Source organism: Malurus melanocephalus, unplaced genomic scaffold (assembly GCF_030028575.1).
Source record: "Malurus melanocephalus ecotype Western Australia unplaced genomic scaffold, MMel_1.1 scaffold_799, whole genome shotgun sequence".
Taxonomy (NCBI): Eukaryota; Metazoa; Chordata; class Aves; order Passeriformes; family Maluridae; genus Malurus; species Malurus melanocephalus.
Genome location: NW_026624031.1, coordinates 109,255 through 128,861, shown reverse-complemented (window position 1 = coordinate 128,861; position 19,607 = coordinate 109,255). Strand labels below are relative to the sequence as shown.

At 38.3% G+C, this 19,607-nt stretch overlaps 2 protein-coding genes across 3 annotated transcripts in view; both read right to left on the bottom strand.

The window, feature by feature from the left end:
- Positions 1-968: 968 nt before the first annotated feature.
- On the bottom strand, positions 969-12,531 carry MTRF1L (mitochondrial translation release factor 1 like). 2 transcript variants are annotated; one of them, XM_057385216.1, is made up of 7 exons: positions 12,129-12,531; positions 10,646-10,725; positions 9,275-9,458; positions 5,699-5,862; positions 4,685-4,802; positions 2,740-2,876; positions 969-2,141 (listed from the first exon to the last, which is right to left on the bottom strand). In XM_057385216.1, the coding sequence occupies exons 1-7, from the start codon at positions 12,403-12,405 to the stop codon at positions 1,926-1,928; spliced, it is 1,176 nt and encodes a 391-aa protein (XP_057241199.1). In that variant the 5' UTR covers positions 12,406-12,531; the 3' UTR covers positions 969-1,925. The 2 variants fall into 2 exon arrangements, with proteins under 2 accessions (XP_057241199.1, XP_057241200.1); XM_057385217.1 differs by having other exon boundaries at positions 977-2,141; positions 9,275-9,433; positions 10,646-10,786; positions 12,129-12,186.
- A 6,389-nt stretch (positions 12,532-18,920) lies between these two features.
- RGS17 (regulator of G protein signaling 17) overlaps positions 18,921-19,607 on the bottom strand; it is a 68,886-nt gene continuing 68,199 nt past the window's right edge. Inside the window, exon 5 of the mRNA XM_057385218.1 lies at positions 18,921-19,138. Within this exon, the coding sequence (XP_057241201.1) occupies positions 18,950-19,138 (189 nt within the window). The 3' untranslated portion in view covers positions 18,921-18,949. The remainder of the gene's footprint in view (positions 19,139-19,607) is intronic.

Genomic DNA, 19,607 nt, shown 5'->3' with positions numbered 1-19,607 from the left:
CTCTAAGAGGACCAGGCTCAAGCAGGGAGGTTGGACTGGACGATCCACTGCGGTCCCTTCCAGCCTGATCCATTCTGTGATTTAAGTCTGGTGGTGGATCTGGGCTCCTCCCCATGAAAGAACTGTATTTATTTTATATGACCAACACTACGAGTAGTTGCAGAGTGAGTAGGAGCACTACTTGGGAGCTAGGCTGACTGGACACCAGTGCAGGGATCCCTGCACGGCTGGAAAGGCAATCTGCTCACACCTCAGGGAGGTTGTGTTTGCAGAGACGACATSCCTTGCATTAAAAATAATATAGTGCAAAGCAGGGGACTTCAAGTTTACACAGTAAGGCTTGCCATGACAGGCCAAAGAGAACAGTGAAGTCCCTCTTTGCACAGTACAGTCAGATGCCAGGCTTGGAATACCTCTGTCAGCCTCCTGCCAGAAGCACAGGATGTCTGGTTTTTCTCACACTGATCAGAGTCTGGTCACTTGCAAGGCAGCAACATACCAAGTGTCTGTTCAAGAGCCAGATGACAATATGGAGGCTGAGAGCCAGGCAGGCTCTGGCCAGACAGGCTATAAGATAGAACATCAGGGAACGTCTAGGGTGACAAAGACCTAAACAGTTATCTAAGTTTCAGGCAGTAATGCAGTACGAAGACTCAGTTAATGGCTCTTATTTGTCGGGTGGAATATGAAACTGAAGTGAGAAAGAATAGCAAACTCCATCTATCACTTGGCATAAAAGAGCATGGCTTTCAGTCAAGTCRGTGGGACTGTCACAAGTGCTCTCTAGTCTTCCATACTGATCTGGTAAGAATAAAGTCCTAGTTTCTCCTCYACTCACTATCTTATTATTTTACCCMAAAAAATGAGTCAATATTTATTTTTACTTTTTATGTGTCAGCCAGGAGTGTAATACTGCTCGTAAATGTAGACCTAGGTCTCATGCTTACCAACAGGAAATACGTATGCCTTGTCTAATGCACACAGACATTCCTACATCTGAAGTTAATGTACGCATCTTTAATTAGAAGATCTGGAACTTAATCACAGTTACCATGCAGTGTTTACTAGAAAACAAAGCTGATAGAGGTATCAAATGTTTTGAGACACTGTTAAATAGACAGAAACAGTAAGATGCCAGTCATGGCATGTAACCTTTAGAAAATCAGTATCTTGGAGAGTCAACTAAAAACATAAAGRAGAAATTGTAGTCAAGTGGATAGTAGAATATCAGCTAAACAATATTGTAACGATTCTTTTAATTTTTGACTCAATAACAGAAACATTAATTCCAAAAACAATCCATATGATTCATCACTTGGCTTCCACAGCTTTTTTTTTTCTGGAACAAGCGATATTCCTAAATTTGTTTTGTGTTTATAAAGAGGGGCCCAGAAGGCCATGAAAATATGACAGATACGCTCTGACTCCCTCTCCCATGACATATATAAGTGATTAATAAATATGCAGATATGTAGAGTGAGGTAATTTATTTATCACTTTTTCCCAATCACTTAAACAAAACAGGATTTTTCTGTTCACTCAAATAAGCTATTTGACACTGTACAGATGCTTAAGCTACAGTTTAAATGAAAACTGGAACTAGAAACAACTCCTTTTTTAATGCATGCATACCTTTTGAGAGTGGTGTATCAGCATCTTCTCAGTAGAAAAAGTTYAAAACTGCTGTTACTTCTGGCACAGTCAAATTTACTTTTCAAAAGGACTGCTGTAGCAATCATGTCTCATATGAAGAAAATGAAGTATTTTATTCAGCAAGTAAGAAAATAATTTAATAGTCAGGAGGAAACAAGTTGCGATGTTTTTCATGATCTGAAAAGAAGTTCCATTTTCTAGGTGGTGCTCCAAGAAGCTTCTCTGCAGACCAAGCTCTACATCTATTGTAATGACCTGAGAAAGAACAATGTTCAGGAGGAATTMTTTTTTTCATTTTCTGAAATAATTTCCATTAGAGATTCATAATCAGCGTATTCTCTCAGAGTTTGTATCATTTCATCAAGCATTTCTTCACCTAGCATGAAAGACTCAACATGATGCACTGATCTGCTTATTCTGTGGTCTGTAATCCGATCCTGTGGAAAGTTGTATGTTCTGATCTTCTCTGATCTTCCTTTAGTACCAATCTATTGAACAAGAAGAAATCAGTTTATCAACATGTTACAAAAATGATGAAATATTGATTAAGTATACTAAGCCAAATTTTTCTTCTTCCCTTGACCATACAAAATTTGTTACAGTTACCTAGTAGTCAGATTACTTCAACAGTTGTAGTAATTGTTCTCAAACATTTAGAAGAACAATTTTATTTGTTTTTTTCTAATACTATTCTGGTTCTTCATGCTGCAATCTAGTTTGTTTCACTGGRTCTCTAGCATTTACATACTACTGAAATTTTAAATCTGGCTAATATATGACCTTTTTTGCTGAAGTAAAATGTAATTTTGCTGTTGAGAGAGCCTGTGGACTCCACAAATTTTGTTCTCCAGAGTGGCCTAGTGGAAGGCATCTCTTCCCATGGTAGGAGAGTTGGAGCTAGATTATTTTTAAGGTCCCTGCCAATTCAAACCATTCTACGATTCTGTCACCTTTTTTTGGCCTCATGTAAGTCCTTCCTGGGCTCCTGTTGCTCTGTATTTCCATCTACTACTTGCAGTTCAGCAAAGGGGTTACCCTGAAAACATATGGCTGTACTGAATTACATCACAACTAAATGAAACTTACTTGAATCTTTCGAGCATTGTTTCTCTTTTTGGTTTCTTCTTCTAGTTTGGCATTGTATAGTTTAGCACATAGCATTTGCATAGCTTTCTCTTTGTTTCTAATTTGAGATCTTTCTTGCTGACATTCAGACACAATCCCTGCCAAAAATATCGAAACATTTAGCACTTAAGATTAACACAAACTAAAAGAGTTCTGCAATTTCTTGAAKATTTTTATTATGTTACATTAGGCTGTTTCTTTCTTCCACATAYATTTTGGACTGGGAATGTAAAAGTCCAGGCTTATTAATGAGTAATAATACATTTTGGGAGAGAAGTGTGGGCTAACTTGTACAGGTCTTTCATGCCAGAAGTCAARAAATTTAATTCAGTGGAAATTTAATTCACCTGGACAACAGATGGATAATGAAATAAAAGATATGTGATGTGATTTGACTCATAAAAGACACCATGAATACTCGTWAATGTTGGCCACAGTTCCAGGAAAYGTAGGATTTAAGGAACAGTAAARTACCTGAGATAGTGAGTGTATAGAATATGACCAGAACGTTAGAAAGTGGGCACTATTTTATTTAAAAAAATAAAAGGCTGTGCTTTTTCCCAAAACACACAAATATAAGAAACAAACAGCCCAAAAAAGGAGCACAAGCTAAGTTGTTATATGGATTTATTAAATAGCTCTCATAATATTAGAGGATGATTTTATAAGATTGCATAGTATTACTTTCTGAAAGACTTATTTATAAATGACATTTTGGATCGTGGCAAAGATTTATAAAAACATTTAGGATGAGAGAAATAGAAGAAGTAACAGGACAATTTTAAGGCAAGAGAGATCAAAGGAATGAAGAAGGGAAAGGTGGAACAGGAAAAAGTCAGGAGAAAGGGTGAGGTATGAACTCCCCTGTTAACTATGTACAACTGCAAAAAATTTGCAATACATTTTCAGATTTCTGTATGACACCCTAATAACTGCCTTCAGCAAAAACTAAGATCAGTTGCTKGATTTAGTTTGTTGTGTTTTCATCCAAACATGCAGGCAATTAAAAACGTTTTTAATCTGGAGTATCTTTTTGTCACCATATAGTGAACAGAATTTTATCCTCCCCACTACTTACCTTCTGCTTTACTAAGATGATGCAATAAGTGCAGAATGGATTAATGTTTGAAACAAATAAAAAGAAATGTGTGGCAAAAATCTGSATACATGAAGATAAAAAGCACTTAACCTGAGGCCGTAAAGCCTGAGTAATGTTTGTGGTAGAGAACAGGAAAAGTTAGAATGCAATGAAAGTCAAGAAGGTTGTTGTGGATTGCTCAAAGGGAAGTAAAAGGCTTAGGAAGGGCAATAAAAAGCCCCCATATGACAGCTAAAATCAGGTAGTGTTTGAGGGTGTATCTTATCCCCCCTGCTATGTTTCCTAACCTGAGACAGAGGTATGGGCCTCTTAATTATGTGCATCATCTAYGGGAAASGAGCCAGCAGACAAATGGGAGCTGGCATCCTGAGTAGACTCTGCAATTAAAAGTAACATTTTRATATGGAAATTGAGCAATCTCTCTTTTGGAGACTAGTCAAGAAAATGCAAACTATCAGATGTGGACTTACTCCATTTTTCAGTGTCATTTTCATTATTTGAAAGCTTAAATCTAACTTTTTGACAGGCACTGATCTGGATGCTTTTAGAGTATCATGTTTAATGGCAAAATGGATAGCTTACCTACTGAAGCCAGTAGTCTTCATTGTAAAAAACTGGAGTGGGCACAAAATGGTGCATTTAGAGTAGTATGAATAGACAATGAAAATGACATAAAACCTCTGCTCTACAATCGTAGAAAATTTTTGAAATTTTCAGCCCTGGTTTGAAAATAAAACCATTGTTTCAACAGAAATTCTAACAGCAGTTTTRGAATGTAGAACTTGTACTAAGGAAAAAATTAGGCACCTGTTGGAATGTGAACTATCCGTACAGCACTGTCTGTGGTATTGACATGCTGGCCTCCAGCTCCACTAGCTCGCTTTGTTTCTATTCGTAGATCTTTTGGACTAATTTGCAGCCTCATCTGCCATGGGAGATAAAAAAAAAGGAATGAAGTATTTTATGTTGTTTCTTTCTAGACAGATATCAAATATGCACAGTCAGTTTATTTTAGAAGGCACATCCGTACAAGATCAAACTTATGAACGTTTATGAATAGTAGTTTACACCCTCTTATAAACATATTATATGTTTATGTAATCTGGTTGGAATGCATCATGATGGAATCCCAGAAATCTGCCAAACAGTAACTTAATGCATAACCATTCCTTAGCACTTATATTTCCCTCTTCTCTGAGTTCTGCATCCTTTTCCATCAGAGCTAACCAATATTTGAGCTCGATCASATGGTTTTTAAATGGAAGATAATCCCTTTTATGGCTCTGGAGTGGAGAAATAGTCTCTGTGARGAAGGAGCAAGACAATTTCAAGAAAGTGCAGGAAGGAGCATCTCTGACAATCTACTAGGTCAACATGAAATGAAGATCAAAACAAAGCTTTAATTCTTAGCCCAYTGTTTTTAACTAAGCAAATATAGCAAGATGGAATTATCACCCATATACTTTAGAATAGAGTGAGGACATTACAAAATTGGGAAAGAGGCAGTGCTAAAAGAAGTATCTATGAGCCTGGTAAAATGATTCAGTCTTTTATTACTTTGCAGAAAATGTAGTTTCAAAACACGCAAGACAGAGTCACAGTGAATTTCGAAGTTATAGTCAAGTAAACTGTAAGTGACTTTCTGGACATTGGGATTATGAGAAAAGACAGAAATTATTTATTTCATCCCTGTGATTAAAAACACAACCTAGTTTAAAATTAAAACAAAAAARTCTTTGAGGATAACAAGAGAAGCAGAAAACACTTGGGTATCAAACATCGCTCCTGGTAAYGTCTGTTATACTAAAAGATAAATGTTACCTCAGTGGGTTGGGGTAATATTGCAACAGTCATTGTGCTGGTGTGAATGCGTCCTTGTTTTTCTGTCTTTGGTACTCGCTGWACACGATGCACTCCTCCTTCAAACTTCATGTATTTGTAAGCSTCAACACCTGCTATACTGGCTACTGCATGTCTTAGGCCACCTTAAAYACAGAAGAAAAACAGTTGTAAACCTTTAATAAGAACTGTTGGTACTATGCTGTTATATTTCAAATAAAGTATTTACACATCACTGGCACTTGTTTCTTAAAATGATGAATTTACCAATTAAACACTTGGGCAAAATTACACCAAAAATGCAAGAAAAATCTTAAAGCCATGCATATTTACTCACACATAATCTCAAAAAGGAAAGGACTGTCAAATTCTTTTTATAGAGTCTAATTTTTTTATATACATAAAAATTTTGTCTATGAACAATGTACATACATGTACACACAAAATCATAAAACATAGTAAAACTCTAACACCAGCAGTCATTCTACACAAAGGTCAAATTTTCAAAGGCACTTTCAGAAACATATTTTTTGTTTATTGTTAGTTCATTCATTGGGAAAAAAACACAGCTCATTATAACTAAAGGAGAAGTGTTTTTCATACTCTTATTATCCATTTTCCTCTATGCATCTACTCATGTGTCACCTTCTCCTTTCAATTTAATTTTCATTTTCTGGAGAGAACAGGACACCAGCTCCTGCACCTCCTACCAATATCTCCAGCAAAACACTTGACAGCAACATCTACAAGCATTGAACAGCTTGGAACTTGGCAGCAAAGCCCAGTATAATCACGGCTTCATGACAGAAAGAGTTTGTTGCTCTACTAGTTTATGAAATTCTTGCTCATGCTTGTTTGCAGGTGTGCAGTGTAAGTCAAGGAACAGAAAAGCGATAGCACCATAAACTAATACAATTTTTCATCCACTTTTGTTTTTAGTGTAGCTCAGTTCCCAAATCCCATTCTCAGCACAGTGGATGGTGTGCCAAGGGAATAACTAAAGACACAGGTGRCCTGGAAAGAGTATTGCTCGTTAWGTCTTGCRATATGAAACYACAGGTGAGGAAAAGAGACACATAYTTCTCAGAAATACTGATTTGGGCTATCTCTCAGACTAAGGAACTCAACCACAGGCATAAAACAACATCTTTTTAAAAAATCAAAGTGAAGACAATATAGAATCTGAAAACGTCCTGCAGGAGGAAAAAATCACCAGCYAGGGACATGCCAYATTTTTCACCTCCATGRACAAGGTTTGYAAATGTTTTTACTTTACAGAAATTKRATAWTCAGTCAAAACTTTACTGAAATATATTTTGTTTTACAGTCATGTTTGTGAAAGAGAGGAAGAGGCAGTTTAGGCTTTCTCTTTCACATCGTTTCTGTCCTGCTTTTAAAATTTGTAGTGATATGTGTGCCATCAGTGCTTAGAAAAAGACGACCAARAAACTGGTTCAAATGACAAGTATTTAGATCATACTGCTTCAGATCAACTATTACCAACACAGGTTTATTAGGAACTGCAGCCAAACCTAATGGMATTTTGACAAACCCTTTACCCTGGCAGATATGTTGTAGGCCTATAGCTAGCTCCTGATAACTATGTGTTTGCCCCTTACAATGTGCCACTCTATTCTAAAATCTGATTTACTCAGAGCAAATGAGTTTGCACTCATTTTTTATGTGGCAAGATATATCTTATATCTGGATTGGGGAAAAATCCCACATCTGTGTTTCTGCCTGCCACTACAGGCAGTGGATAAATAATGACACGTGTTTATGCTTTAACATGTGTGCCGAGTCATCACACTATTTTTACACAGTGGCATCTCTTGGGGTAGGTCAATAAAGTCCTGTAAGAGTGGACAGTAACCTATTTTTTATTGCAGCTTTATTTAACATTCACCTTGCTCACCCATGCTCACTTTCACATTCCAAACAAATTCAGGAATTCAACATTTTAAGGTAGGACCTTGCTTTTGCTTATGCAATCAATAAAAATGGAATCTAGGTAGGATGTAACAACTTAATGTCACAGCATCCTTAGCCCCCTCTCTTACTCAGCACAGCACAGACACTTTGAACCTGAGGGTTGAAATGTCCATTTCGTTGGCTGTGCCATGCATAGTGTCCCTACCTCCCAATTAATTTGCAGCATCTGTTTTGATAGTACATGGTCATACAAAATCTAAAAATACACTGCAAGAGGCTGACAAAAGCTAGGGGTGCCTTTATTTTTCCCAAGATTTATATCCCACCTTACTAAACATTAATTTCAGTGCACAGATGGGCCCTCAGCAAAACACATTTTAAAATATACAACTAGATATGAGAAAGAATACAGCTAGAAGGAAGGTACAACAGCCCTTGCTTAAGCTGACTGTGGAACTATGCTCTGAAGGTGAAGTGTTTGTGACTGCTGGGATTTATCTGACCCAAGTCTTACCCCAACGGAAAGGGCAACTCTCCCCCTAGTATGTGAAAAAAAGTGGATCCAGACCCTCCCCTTTTCTGTTTACACCCATCTAACCTGTAAAACGTTTATTTCATTTACTTTTAAAAACACAAAGTAAACAGATTTCTGTTGGCTTTGAAGGTTGAACTGGCTCAGGTCCTGGCAAAGTGTTTGCCTGGTCATAAATGGGGAGGAACATGACTTTGCTCTTTCAGCAACAAGACACGCTGTAATATGAAGCTTCTCATCCCTACCTTCACTTAAATTGTAAGAACAGTTTACATGGCAAATGACTTCTTGACCACACARAAAGTTTATTAATATTAATAAATCTAGATAATAGAAAATAAAGAATTYAAGTGTCATAAAATTAAAAAGAAGTATATTAATTTGAATCATTAGCAGACCTCTAGAGGGGAGTGAGCTACTCTAGAAGGGAGCCTGAGCTGATGAACATGAACTTGAAATAAGAYATTTGAAAAGAACTCTGAAGGAAATGATTCAAACATTTTACAAACATTTTAAAAAATCAAATATTAATAAAAAATTTAAGAGCTGTTAAAGCTGAGTTACATCCAAATATCCCATTTCCTTATATGAGATATTATTACAAATAAATTTAAGAAGTTTTAGATTAAACTTCAATAGTTGCTTTAATAAAACTGATTCTTCTATGCCAATAGATCCATAATAATAAACAGATTTTCAATCTTCTACCCAACCAATCTATAAACACTTAAACATTAGGTAACKAAGAACASTGTAGTCAAAYRAAGTTCACATAATCTTTATTTCTGAAAAAAAARSACTAAACCGACACACCCATATTACTTTCTAAATTTCCTTCTGCCAAGCACTTATCTTTCAATAGTCTTAAAATGTAAAAATCAAATTACTAAAAGGTAAGTTTTCTTTGTAGTACCTTAGTATTTTAATAGTATTTCTGAAATAGTGTTTCATTCTCAAATACAGAAGCTGAGGAAAACAATCCTCCACTTCTAAAATTAAGATGCAAATTAGCTTCCTTTACTTAGGAAATTAAACCGTTGTATGAATGAGTGTTTCAACTTGAATTAAGAAGTTATGGTATATTCATTACTAACCTATTTCACTGGGAAAGTATTCTAATACTTCAAATTTCCACTTTTTATAAGCAGCATATCGTTGATACATATCAAATATCTCCGAGGTGAACAGCATGGCTTCCTGCCCTCCAACTCCAGCAGTTACTTCCATGATAAGATCACTCTCATCTGTTTCTTCTGAAGGAATCAAAAGCAACACTATCTGTGAATACAAAAGCACCCAGCTAAGACTCCTCTCTGACACTGCTATCCACCACCGAGACAGTACAAAAAAAGTCTGTAACTGATCTAGGCTGTGTTCTCCTGCCCTGAGGGCAGGCTTCATCCAGGCAGAGGCGTGCAGGGGTGRTGCTGCATTGCAGGAAGGCTCCACAGTCACAGGAGCTACACAGGCCTCTCTTGAGAGCCATGGAACTTCACAGAACTTTTTAATTCATCAGCAGCACTGTGAGGATGAACCACAGGATACATGCCTGTTCTTGCAAAACAACTGAATATCTCCCTTCTAATCAGATTCCCCTTTAATTCCATCTCAACTGCAGAGCTAAGAAGGTATTGATGCTCAGCATAGTCCTTCAACAACAACTCATATGTATTATTCATTTTTTTTATTTTAAAAAGAAGTGCCTATCTGCAGAAGCAAGATACATCAAAGCCCCCAAAAAACTGTATCAAAATTTTGCATGCTGGATCAAAATTCTGAATGATTTGCAAATGCTTTTCAATCCTCTTCCTTTACTAGCATTTAGTGAGGTTTCTTTCCACAGATGATGACTTCTTTTAGCAGAATAATAAATATTCACAAAAGGTATTTATAAAGTGACTGTTGTATTGTCAGAAGAATAAAGAAAGTGACCATACCAGTCTGTTTACCTAAACATTTCAACAGTCTGTTTACCTAAACATCGTCATCTTTTCGCTTAAATAAAAGATACTCTGTAACATCTATATAAGTGGTAGCCTAATGTAGTCACATAGTATTACATTTTTTCCACACTGATTACTAAGTGATACTATGTAAGYTTAATGTTTCCAAGGGATAAAGCCTTGGACATCCATTAAGTACACCCGGACAAGACAAACTATAGCACCTACTTAAAAAGATATTTCGATAGAAATATTTTCAGGTACAAATAGGCACATGCTAACAGGATGTCTTTATGGCATCTAATTTTTTTTCATTTTCCTTAGCTAACAGACACTATTTGAGGAGTATAACTAGCACACAGGGGAGAAGAATTCATCACATACAKCTTGACAAGTGTCACAGAATGGTTTGGGTTGCAAGTGGCATTAACTATCACCTAGTTCCAACACCCCAAAAAAGATAATTTGGCTTTTTTAATTTAAGAATGGCAAGGAAAGAGAGGCTGTATAAGGGGATCTAACCTGTTGTTTCAGCTCAGCTATCTCTTCTTCACAGGAAGCRATTTCTGTTTCTGCAAGCTTCCGGAAATCTTCATTCTCATCTGGAATATTTGAGCATGGTTAATCCCCAGACTTATACCAGAGCCATTCTGAGAAAACTTTCTGAAAAAAGAACCACATGAAGAACTTATGCTACCAAAAAAAAAAAAACCCAAACCAAAACCAAACTACCACGCACACCCCCAAACACACCAACCTATCAGAAAATCAAATTACTAATACGATCTGTAAAGAATCATACTAAGTACATATTGTTTTCTAATCCTGTGCAGGTATAAGACATGAGAAAAATATTAAATAAAAAGAAGGTCCACTTAAACGCCAAAAACTAAAACCCAAGCCAACTGAAAAAAAAAAAACCAATTACTGTGCCAGTGGTCAAAGYGGCACAGGTTGCCCAGATTGGTTGCGAATTTCCATCCTTGGAGATACTCAAAACCCAACTGGGCAAAATCCWGAGCAAAGTGTGGGTGACCCTGCTTGAACAGAGCATGGATTGAGCRATTTCCAAAGGTCCTTCCAACACCAGCCATACTGTGGCTCTACAAAACTACTTTCTGCCAGAAACATGAAGGATTTAAAGACACAGCAATTTCACAATTAATACCCTTTGTTAAAAGGACTAATACCCCTATCATTGTATGTAAAAATCTGAATACTACAGTTCTAGTGAATACTTAATCATCTAACGAATGCTTGCTGACATWAAAAGTACTCTTTATTGCATTCTGCTTTCCTAACTGCTATCAAAAATCAAGCTTGATTCYGAGTAAAAAAATATTCCATTATTTGGGAATGGAAAAAAAAATGTGCAGCTTCTGGCACAATACAAAGTCAAATTATAGTGTGGAGATAGCACATTTATGTGCTGTGACTGCCAAAACGGAGATAGGCAGGCGGGCTGGGCCGTCTTGGCAGCAAGGGAAAGATGGATTAAAAAAAAAAAAAAAACAACAAAACACCAAAACTTCGCAAGTTTTCTTTTCCTGTTTAGTTAGCTTTGTTTTATATGAAATAGCTGCTCTCCCRGTATCAGCTGTTCCCACGCCGGCGGAAGTACCTTCTCCACTCACTCGTACCCTTGACCTCTGCTCGGGTGGTTTCTTTTCCGGAAAAGACCGCCCCGGGCTCCCCCAGGGAGACACGTGTGTCACCGTCACCCCCCCCAACCCGGTGACACGCGCGTCGCTCTCCCGCCACCGGGGCGCGCCCCCTGCGCGCGGACCCGCCAGCCCGGCAGGTGCGCGCCGCCACGCGCCGGTCTCGGCCCGCCCCCGAGGCCGCTCCGCCAATCGCGTCAGCGTATGCAAATGAGCAGTCCTCCGCCCGCCCCCCAAATCGCGCCAGCGCATGCAAATGAGGAGTCCTCCGCCCCGCCCCTCAGGGCCGCTCCCCGGTGACGTCACCTACGCCGAGCAATCCCGCCGCGCCCCTGGTGCCGCACCTTGCGCCAGCTCCCGTGTGTCGCGCAGCTCCCGCTCCTTGTCGCGCAGCCGCCGCACGCGYGCCGCAAGCTGCGGCGCCGCCCCGCCATCGCCCCGCGCCCGCTCCTCCAGCAGCCGGCGCAGRGAGGGCGCGGCGAACAGCTCCTCCAGGCCCGGCCGCGCGATCAGCCCGCGCCGGGGCGGGAGCGGCCATCCGGCTCCGAGGAGGCATCGAGAGGGCACCGCGGCGGCCCGGCAGCTTTGCGCCGCGCGGAGAACTCGCCAGAGCAACCGCATGTCCGGCCGGGGTGGGAGCGCGGCCGCTCTCTTGTGGCCCGGGCGTCACTGCCGTGAGGGAGACACCCGAACGCGCTCGGTGGCCTCCGTTCCGTGTTTCCGGAAGTTGCCAAGAGCCTCGACGKTGACTTCGTGCGCAGTCGGAAATTGTCGGGGCTCCGCCGGCGGAAACGGCCGAAGGGTTTCGGCTTGCCTTTGCTCGGGCTGCGCCGCTGCGAGGCGGGAGGGCTCTGATTGGCCAGCGCAGGCGGGACGAGCAGAGGGGCGGGGCTTCGCCTCATTCCCCGGCCGGGTGCCCCTGAGCGCCCCCTGCAGGCTCCGGAGGGAGGGCGATAAGGCATTCTAAATAAAAAAAAAAAAAAAAAAAAAAAAATCAAAAAAACCTCAAAACCCCACCACATCCTCCATACCCCAAGCTTATAGCAGGACTTCTGAGCAAGAGCCTCGGGGTTACTGTGGTTTTTATTGAGGCGGTTTAAAGTTTGCATGGCTGAAAGTGAGATTGGTGGGAAGTGTGAGCTGGGGCTCTGGCTATCCGGGTTAATCTTACAGACCTTCTCCTCTCCCTGCAGAAGAAATCTACAGAATTAAAATACCCTGAGAAGGAACATGCAAATACTTGAGGAAGGATGCTCCCAACAGTGAAAGGAGGAGCAAAATTAAGGACTTAGAGGAAAAGAAATKAATTGTCCAGAGATCAAAAAAGGGGAACTGAAAGGGCCTTCACATCAGAGATTAGTGGTGAGTCTAAAAGACAGCCCATTTACAAAATACAGATCTTAGTACAATGTTTTACATCAAAGTTTTAAGTGGGAAGGCAGTGAGGATGCAGCCATTTAGTAACTGGAATGTGATGGGTGTTGTGGGATGATCTGGACAAATCCCTCCTGATGTGCACACCAAGGGCATATTAGCCTTGGTTTAGATAGCACCATTAATGAGATTCTTGGCTAAACGCAAAACATTTTGAAGAACATACTTTATTACAAAAATGTGGGACTATCCATAAAAATTTTTAAGCAATATTTTATATTACAATCATTGGAGAGTTGTGTCCTTGCCTTTCTTCTGTCCTTGTTCATGTCTTACCAGAAGTAGGCAATCATGCCTTACAACTAAATTACGCTATTGGAATAACAGTAACTTCCTTTAGTAATTTTTTTTTTTTTCACAAATGTAATATCAAATGCAAGAGTCATTCTTGAAAGCCTAAGTAGTTTGGGTAGTCAGAAAAGAAGACTTGGAATTTTTTGTTGCATGATGAAAATCCAAAGGCCAATGTGAGAATTTGCTATGCAGAACATGAAACATTAAAATTAATGCAAAACATTTCCCTATGATTTTAAATGCACCTGTTTGGATAAGGTGTATTGGCAAAATACAATGCATCAATAATTTATAAATAAAAATCACACTTGAAGACTCTTATGGAGAATGTACAGTCTGTGTGAGTTGTCTGGCACTGACAAACATCCCAGGCCTTTTCTTATGAAATCCCACCCACCMAAAGCTTCCCTTGCATCCACTACTGCCTGCCCATGAAGTTCTTTGAAGTCTTCTTCCAGAAGGATAAAGCAACAATGACCAAATTTATGCTTTAATAGACAAACTATTTTGATTTTTTGTAACAGTGAAAGAGTCCAGCTTGTGAAGAGACCTATAGAARACTCAGGAAATTTAGAGTAAGGGGTAGTTTAAAATAAAGTTTTGGAAAAAAAAAAAAGTTAATTTGAGTCAGTGACTGATGGTTAGCCTTTGAATCACCTGAATCCTATCCCTTTTTTTAAATGAGAAGAATGTATTTCCATAGAGTGAGTTCACAGATAAAGGAAGGGGCAAAACCTGACGTTTGATTTAATGTTAAAGTAATGTGCAGACACTGTTGCTGTCAAATGTTTGGCCGGCTGATTTTTGTTCTTTTATCCCACCAACATCACTTGTTCTGCTGGCAGAATTATTCAGGACATGTTTGAACAGGGCCGATGCTGTCACTCCAAATGTACTCAGGGTATTGGGGAACAGGACTGGACCCTTGTCACTCTGTTCAAGTTTCAAGATGTGCTACAGTGCTACTCCTGGGTCTCTTAAAAAAACAGCATTATAGGCCAAGGAAAGTCCTGTGTGGAAATTGGTAGTTATACATGTTTCAATTCAACTTGGAAGAGCCATTGCTGTTGTCTGTCAATGTGCAACCTTAATTTCTTGCTTTACTGGCTTCAATAAGGATTCAGGCTCTGTTGGCTGGGTCAACCATGCCAGGAGCAGGCTCACAGACATGGTGGAAATGTGAGCTTTAGTCTTTGAGGTGTAGAGAGCTGGCAAAGTTAGAAACTTGTATCAGCTCTGATTGCCTTTGAATTGGTGGTATGGAATATTTCTGCTAAATGGCTTTTGCAAGCACTACTGCGTGTGGAAGTTGTGGCTTCCTCAGTGGGTTCACAGCATGGTCAGTCGAGCAAGCTGCYCTTACTGAAAAAGCCGGCACCTGACCTTAGATATTGGTTCCATAGACATATGCTCCTTGTAATTGAATTTGCTGCCTAAGGAGTCAAGTTTAGCGTGAGGTGACATCTTAAACCCTGGCTGTTGAGGATAGAGGGTAGGTCTCCTTTATCTGCTCGGTTTAGACCACAGCCTAGCAGCACTTCAGCATGCTTTTAATTTAAAGAATAACTATTGCTAGCTGAACCCTGGTTTGTGTCCATTTTCTGTTGTCCTGAAAATGGACTATGTGGACTCCAGAGGTACTCAAGTGACTCATAAACTGGTTTTGGACCTGGACATACTATGGCCACATTTCCATAGAACCATGCTTCAGCTGGTTGCAGCCCAGCCACTGTGTCACTATGTCACTGACCTGTCTTTTCTCCATCAAATCTCTAGTCTCCTTCATTTCACAYGTGCCTTCAGGCTAATTTGAATGTTCATGATACTGCTGTGGGTTTTGCTTTATCCTGGGTACCCCAAACTACTTTAAGCTCAGTTATGTGAAAGCTGACTGTAAACAGCTAAGTTGAACATGTGTAACACAATATTGATTCAGTTTCAGCCTAAACTGAAAGGGTACAGAAGTGCTCTGCTTATTTSTTGCTGTTTGGCATTAGGCTCTATTGGACAGAAATATGAAACACCAGGCAAAAGTGACAAAAACATAAYTCGCTTTCTGTAGTGCACTTGCTATATACATTCTCATGAAAAACTGAAATACAAGTTAAATACATACTTATTTTATTCCAAGCTATAGAATAAGTGTATTTAGGCAGTTTTTCAAAGTGTATTGTACACTGCATGCACAATAAATCAGTTTAATAGCTTGACTGTTATACAATTTCTGTTTGAAGAACTGTATGATAGGCAATGAGATCATGTTACGCTGTGACTTATTGTCCATTTGGACCACATCCATTTTTGTCATAAAAAAATTTGGGAAACCCAAACTGATAAATGAAATGYATAGTAAGCATTTTAATATGAGCACTTGCTCCAAGAAATAAACTTTACATACTATGTTCAATTTTTAAATCCCTCCCAATGGAGGATTTTAGACAATAATTTTTGAACGTGATTTCATTGCAGTATTACACTGAAGATTGGTGTAATATATTTCAAAATGATGTCACAGTTTCCAAATACAGATTTTGGAATCTTATGCTAGAAATCAAGGTAATATTTTAGGGCCTGCACATCTAGCTTTAAAACTGTCTTGAAAAGATGACTTGTCTATGTTGACAAGAACTTCTGCCTGTGTGAAATATCTTATAAAGATAGATTATGACTAGCAGGTCACCATCAAATAATAACATTAAGAATATTCAAGTCTACATTTGTCGAGAGTTATGCATGCAGTTTTGTTTCTTCCACATTGCTTAGATGTGTGCACTAAATGTGTTGTGCCTCAAACACCAACAACTTGAAATTACACTATGTAAATATATACATATATGATGCTGTATATGTTTAGTACCAAGTAAATATAACTAGTCAAATGATACTAGACATATGTAGACCATAGTTAAATTCCAATTAGGAAAAAAGCAAGAAAGTTTTTTTTCTTCTAACATATTTCACAGTAGAAGGAGGCAGTCCTTTCTCAGTGAATTTTCCCCCCTCAGGATTTGTAAACATCATAGCTTGTATTCTATCAGTATAATAATTGAATATTTTATTCATAATGGTAAGTAGCTAACCAACATGAATAAAGTTGTCATAACACGGTAGCACTTTCAGACAAAACAGGTATTTATTAAAAGAAACATTTATAAATATTTTGTCTTGCATTTAAACTACATTTTCATAAATAACAATATTTAAAAGTGCTGAATATGGTAGGATAGTCAGCAATGCCACTGTAAACAGATTTGTTTCCCACTTTTCAGATTTTTTGTTTTAGATCCCATTTTGTCAAACACTACAACAGTTAAAATATTTGCATAGGGAATAGAGAATAGCCCTTTTAATCATCTCCTGAATTCTATATAAATTACAAAACCAAATGAGTTTAAGAAACAGTTTGTTAAATTGTTCATATATATATCCAAAAAAAGCACACAGGTGTCAAGTAAAAAGAATGACTAAAAAATTCCCCAAACCTGCTATCTGAAGCATGTTCAATAAATTAAGAAAATGAGAGGTAGTAAAACAAAGGGAAAAAAATAAGCCCCAGAAGATAAACTAAGACCTGTGTCCTCCCAGTTACTGTGTCACAGCAGACCTGCCTCAGCAGCAGCAGCTCCCGCCAAAGTCGGCACCGGAGGTTGCCCGCAGGAAGTAACTGAGTGGTCAGAGCCAACTGYGTTTGGGCCAGATTCCACTCAAGGATGCAACTGCCAGACCTTCCAGTCCAATCCAAAGCAATGGGCTTATGCCATGTTTAGTCCTAAGTAAGTGAGAAGAACCTTGCTCTTAAGTCTTAGTATGGTTGTCAGTATTAAATATATATATATACACACACACACAAACATATATATATATTTAATAAGTATTCAGAGCCACTTCTTGGTATATCTTTAGCAGTTTATGAGGGATGCTAACTCTCATTTTGCTTGTATATGGTAGGTATGAAGATGGTTTTTTTTAAGTTCCAAATCACTGTCCCTTTAAACATCAAAATGTGTCCTGAAACTGGACATTTTTGATAAAAAGGCCAAGCAAACACGTATTAAAAACACCATAGCAGCCAAGTGATGGGAGTACTGTGCTGCCTTAGCTCTGATTAAGGGCTCAATACAGATTTCTTTACCCAGGAAAGACACCCATTGTGTTTCCATAGGCATTTTGCTTGGGTAAGATCTCTGGGTTTAGAAGCCCTTGAAGTTTGGTTTAATATTACTCTCCAAACCCCTTGTTTTCAAGGAGTTGTTCAAAATCAATGAGGTCAAAAGCTAAGTCTTCTTTAACCCGCCACCTCATAAAACATTACTTCATTTAAAAACATTTTTTACCAGATTTAGCTTTTAAAAAAAATATTTTACAGACCAGATGCAATTCATCAAAATGTTCTAAAATGCTCTAAAATGCTACATGTAGGCAATCTTTTATTAAATTTCTTTATTCAAAAAACTAAATTATCAAGCTTTTTGTGTTGTTTCTCATTTCTTTTTTTTCTTTTTTTTTTTTTTTTTTTTTTTTTTTTTTTTGCTGAAGTACATAACATTATACAACAGTGTTAGAACTGGATAGCTAGTCTTTAATAAATCAATTACAGTATCTGACATCTGAAATGTACATTGAAAATCTTTGTTCTTTTAACAATTAAACAATATCAGCGCATAGATTGTTTCACCCAGAAACGGATCCCTTTAAGTGATTTGTGCTTTTTTTTTCTTCTTTTATTTTTCTTTTTCTTTGACATTGCAAACTCTGTAATGAAAATGCCACAGTTTTGGCAGTGAACAACCAGAGGAATCCTCCGCTTGATTTATTTTAAATAAACAGCAATAAATAGCTCTTTTTCTCTGCACAGAAATATTGGCTTCAAAAAGTCAGTGTATTGTACTCAGTAGAGCATGTAGAGTAATGCTACACCTTAAAAATTGGCTTTTTAGTTAGTGATGTTAAAAAATGCAAGCCTCTTTCTGGATTGCTCCAATTGTTTCTATGTACCATAGGACTGTATTGCACAAAAAAAAAAGGTTTTTAAATACAGATATAATTTATGTTATTGGATTAAATATTGCAACAACTAAGTGGTAAGTGAAGCAGTTTTACCTTGCACATGCAGTGTGAGGATACACAAGGAGACTGTTCATAAAACTACAAATACATCATTGCAATCTTGACTGCAGTAGGGTGAAAGGAGTGTGAAACAAATGTATTTTGGCAAATCCACTGATCCCCTCCCAYGCCATCTTGAGCAAGGAGGACCTTGGTAAAAATGTAGACAGAGACCATAATACATATTTGTTTTCTTCACAGTAGCCTGAGTAGTGCTAAACTGTAGTTCTCCAGGAACCCAGCTCCAGATGTTATTAAACTGCTTTTCTTCCATCCCACCCACCCCCCACCCCCCAAAAAAAAATCAAGTTATTTTGATTGAAAATTAAAACTAAGTTTCAGAAGTAGAGCCTGTAATACTTTCAACAAGAGACTTATAAATCTGAGAGTTCAAAAACCTTGGAAAAGAGTCTCTGTGCATCAAGGTGTATATCTGGAGCTGGGCATCTTCATACATGTGAGGGTTGGGATCCAACAAGTTTCTGTTGATCACTTCTCTCACCCTGGAATCAAGACTAACCTGAAGAAGATGAGAACAGAATAATAAAAGAGTAACACTGAAAAAGCTGTAACACATATCTTTATTTTTCAGGGCTCCATTGAACATGCTGTGTTTATCAGTTATTCAAGTAATGCTTTGTGCTTCTTTCAGAACCATCACACAATTACTGTGTAATGCACTGAGACCATCAACTCTATTTCAGTTTTCTCTTGGTCTTTGCATCCATCTGTATGATCTGTATGATGAAATGCAGCTATGTAGCAGATTAAAAAAAACTGCAGTGCAACTGCATTTTTCCAAAATATATTATTTTACCTTAAAAAATATTTTTATGTATTTAAAATTATTTCTCTGCAATGAATGTTGAATTACCCTTGTTCAGAGAGCAGCAGGTTTTTTGTTTTTTTTTCTGAGCATTTGTGGTTAAACCTTCAGAAGATTTCTATTCATCATTCTTGTCTGGCTGCCCTACACATTTTTCTTTCTG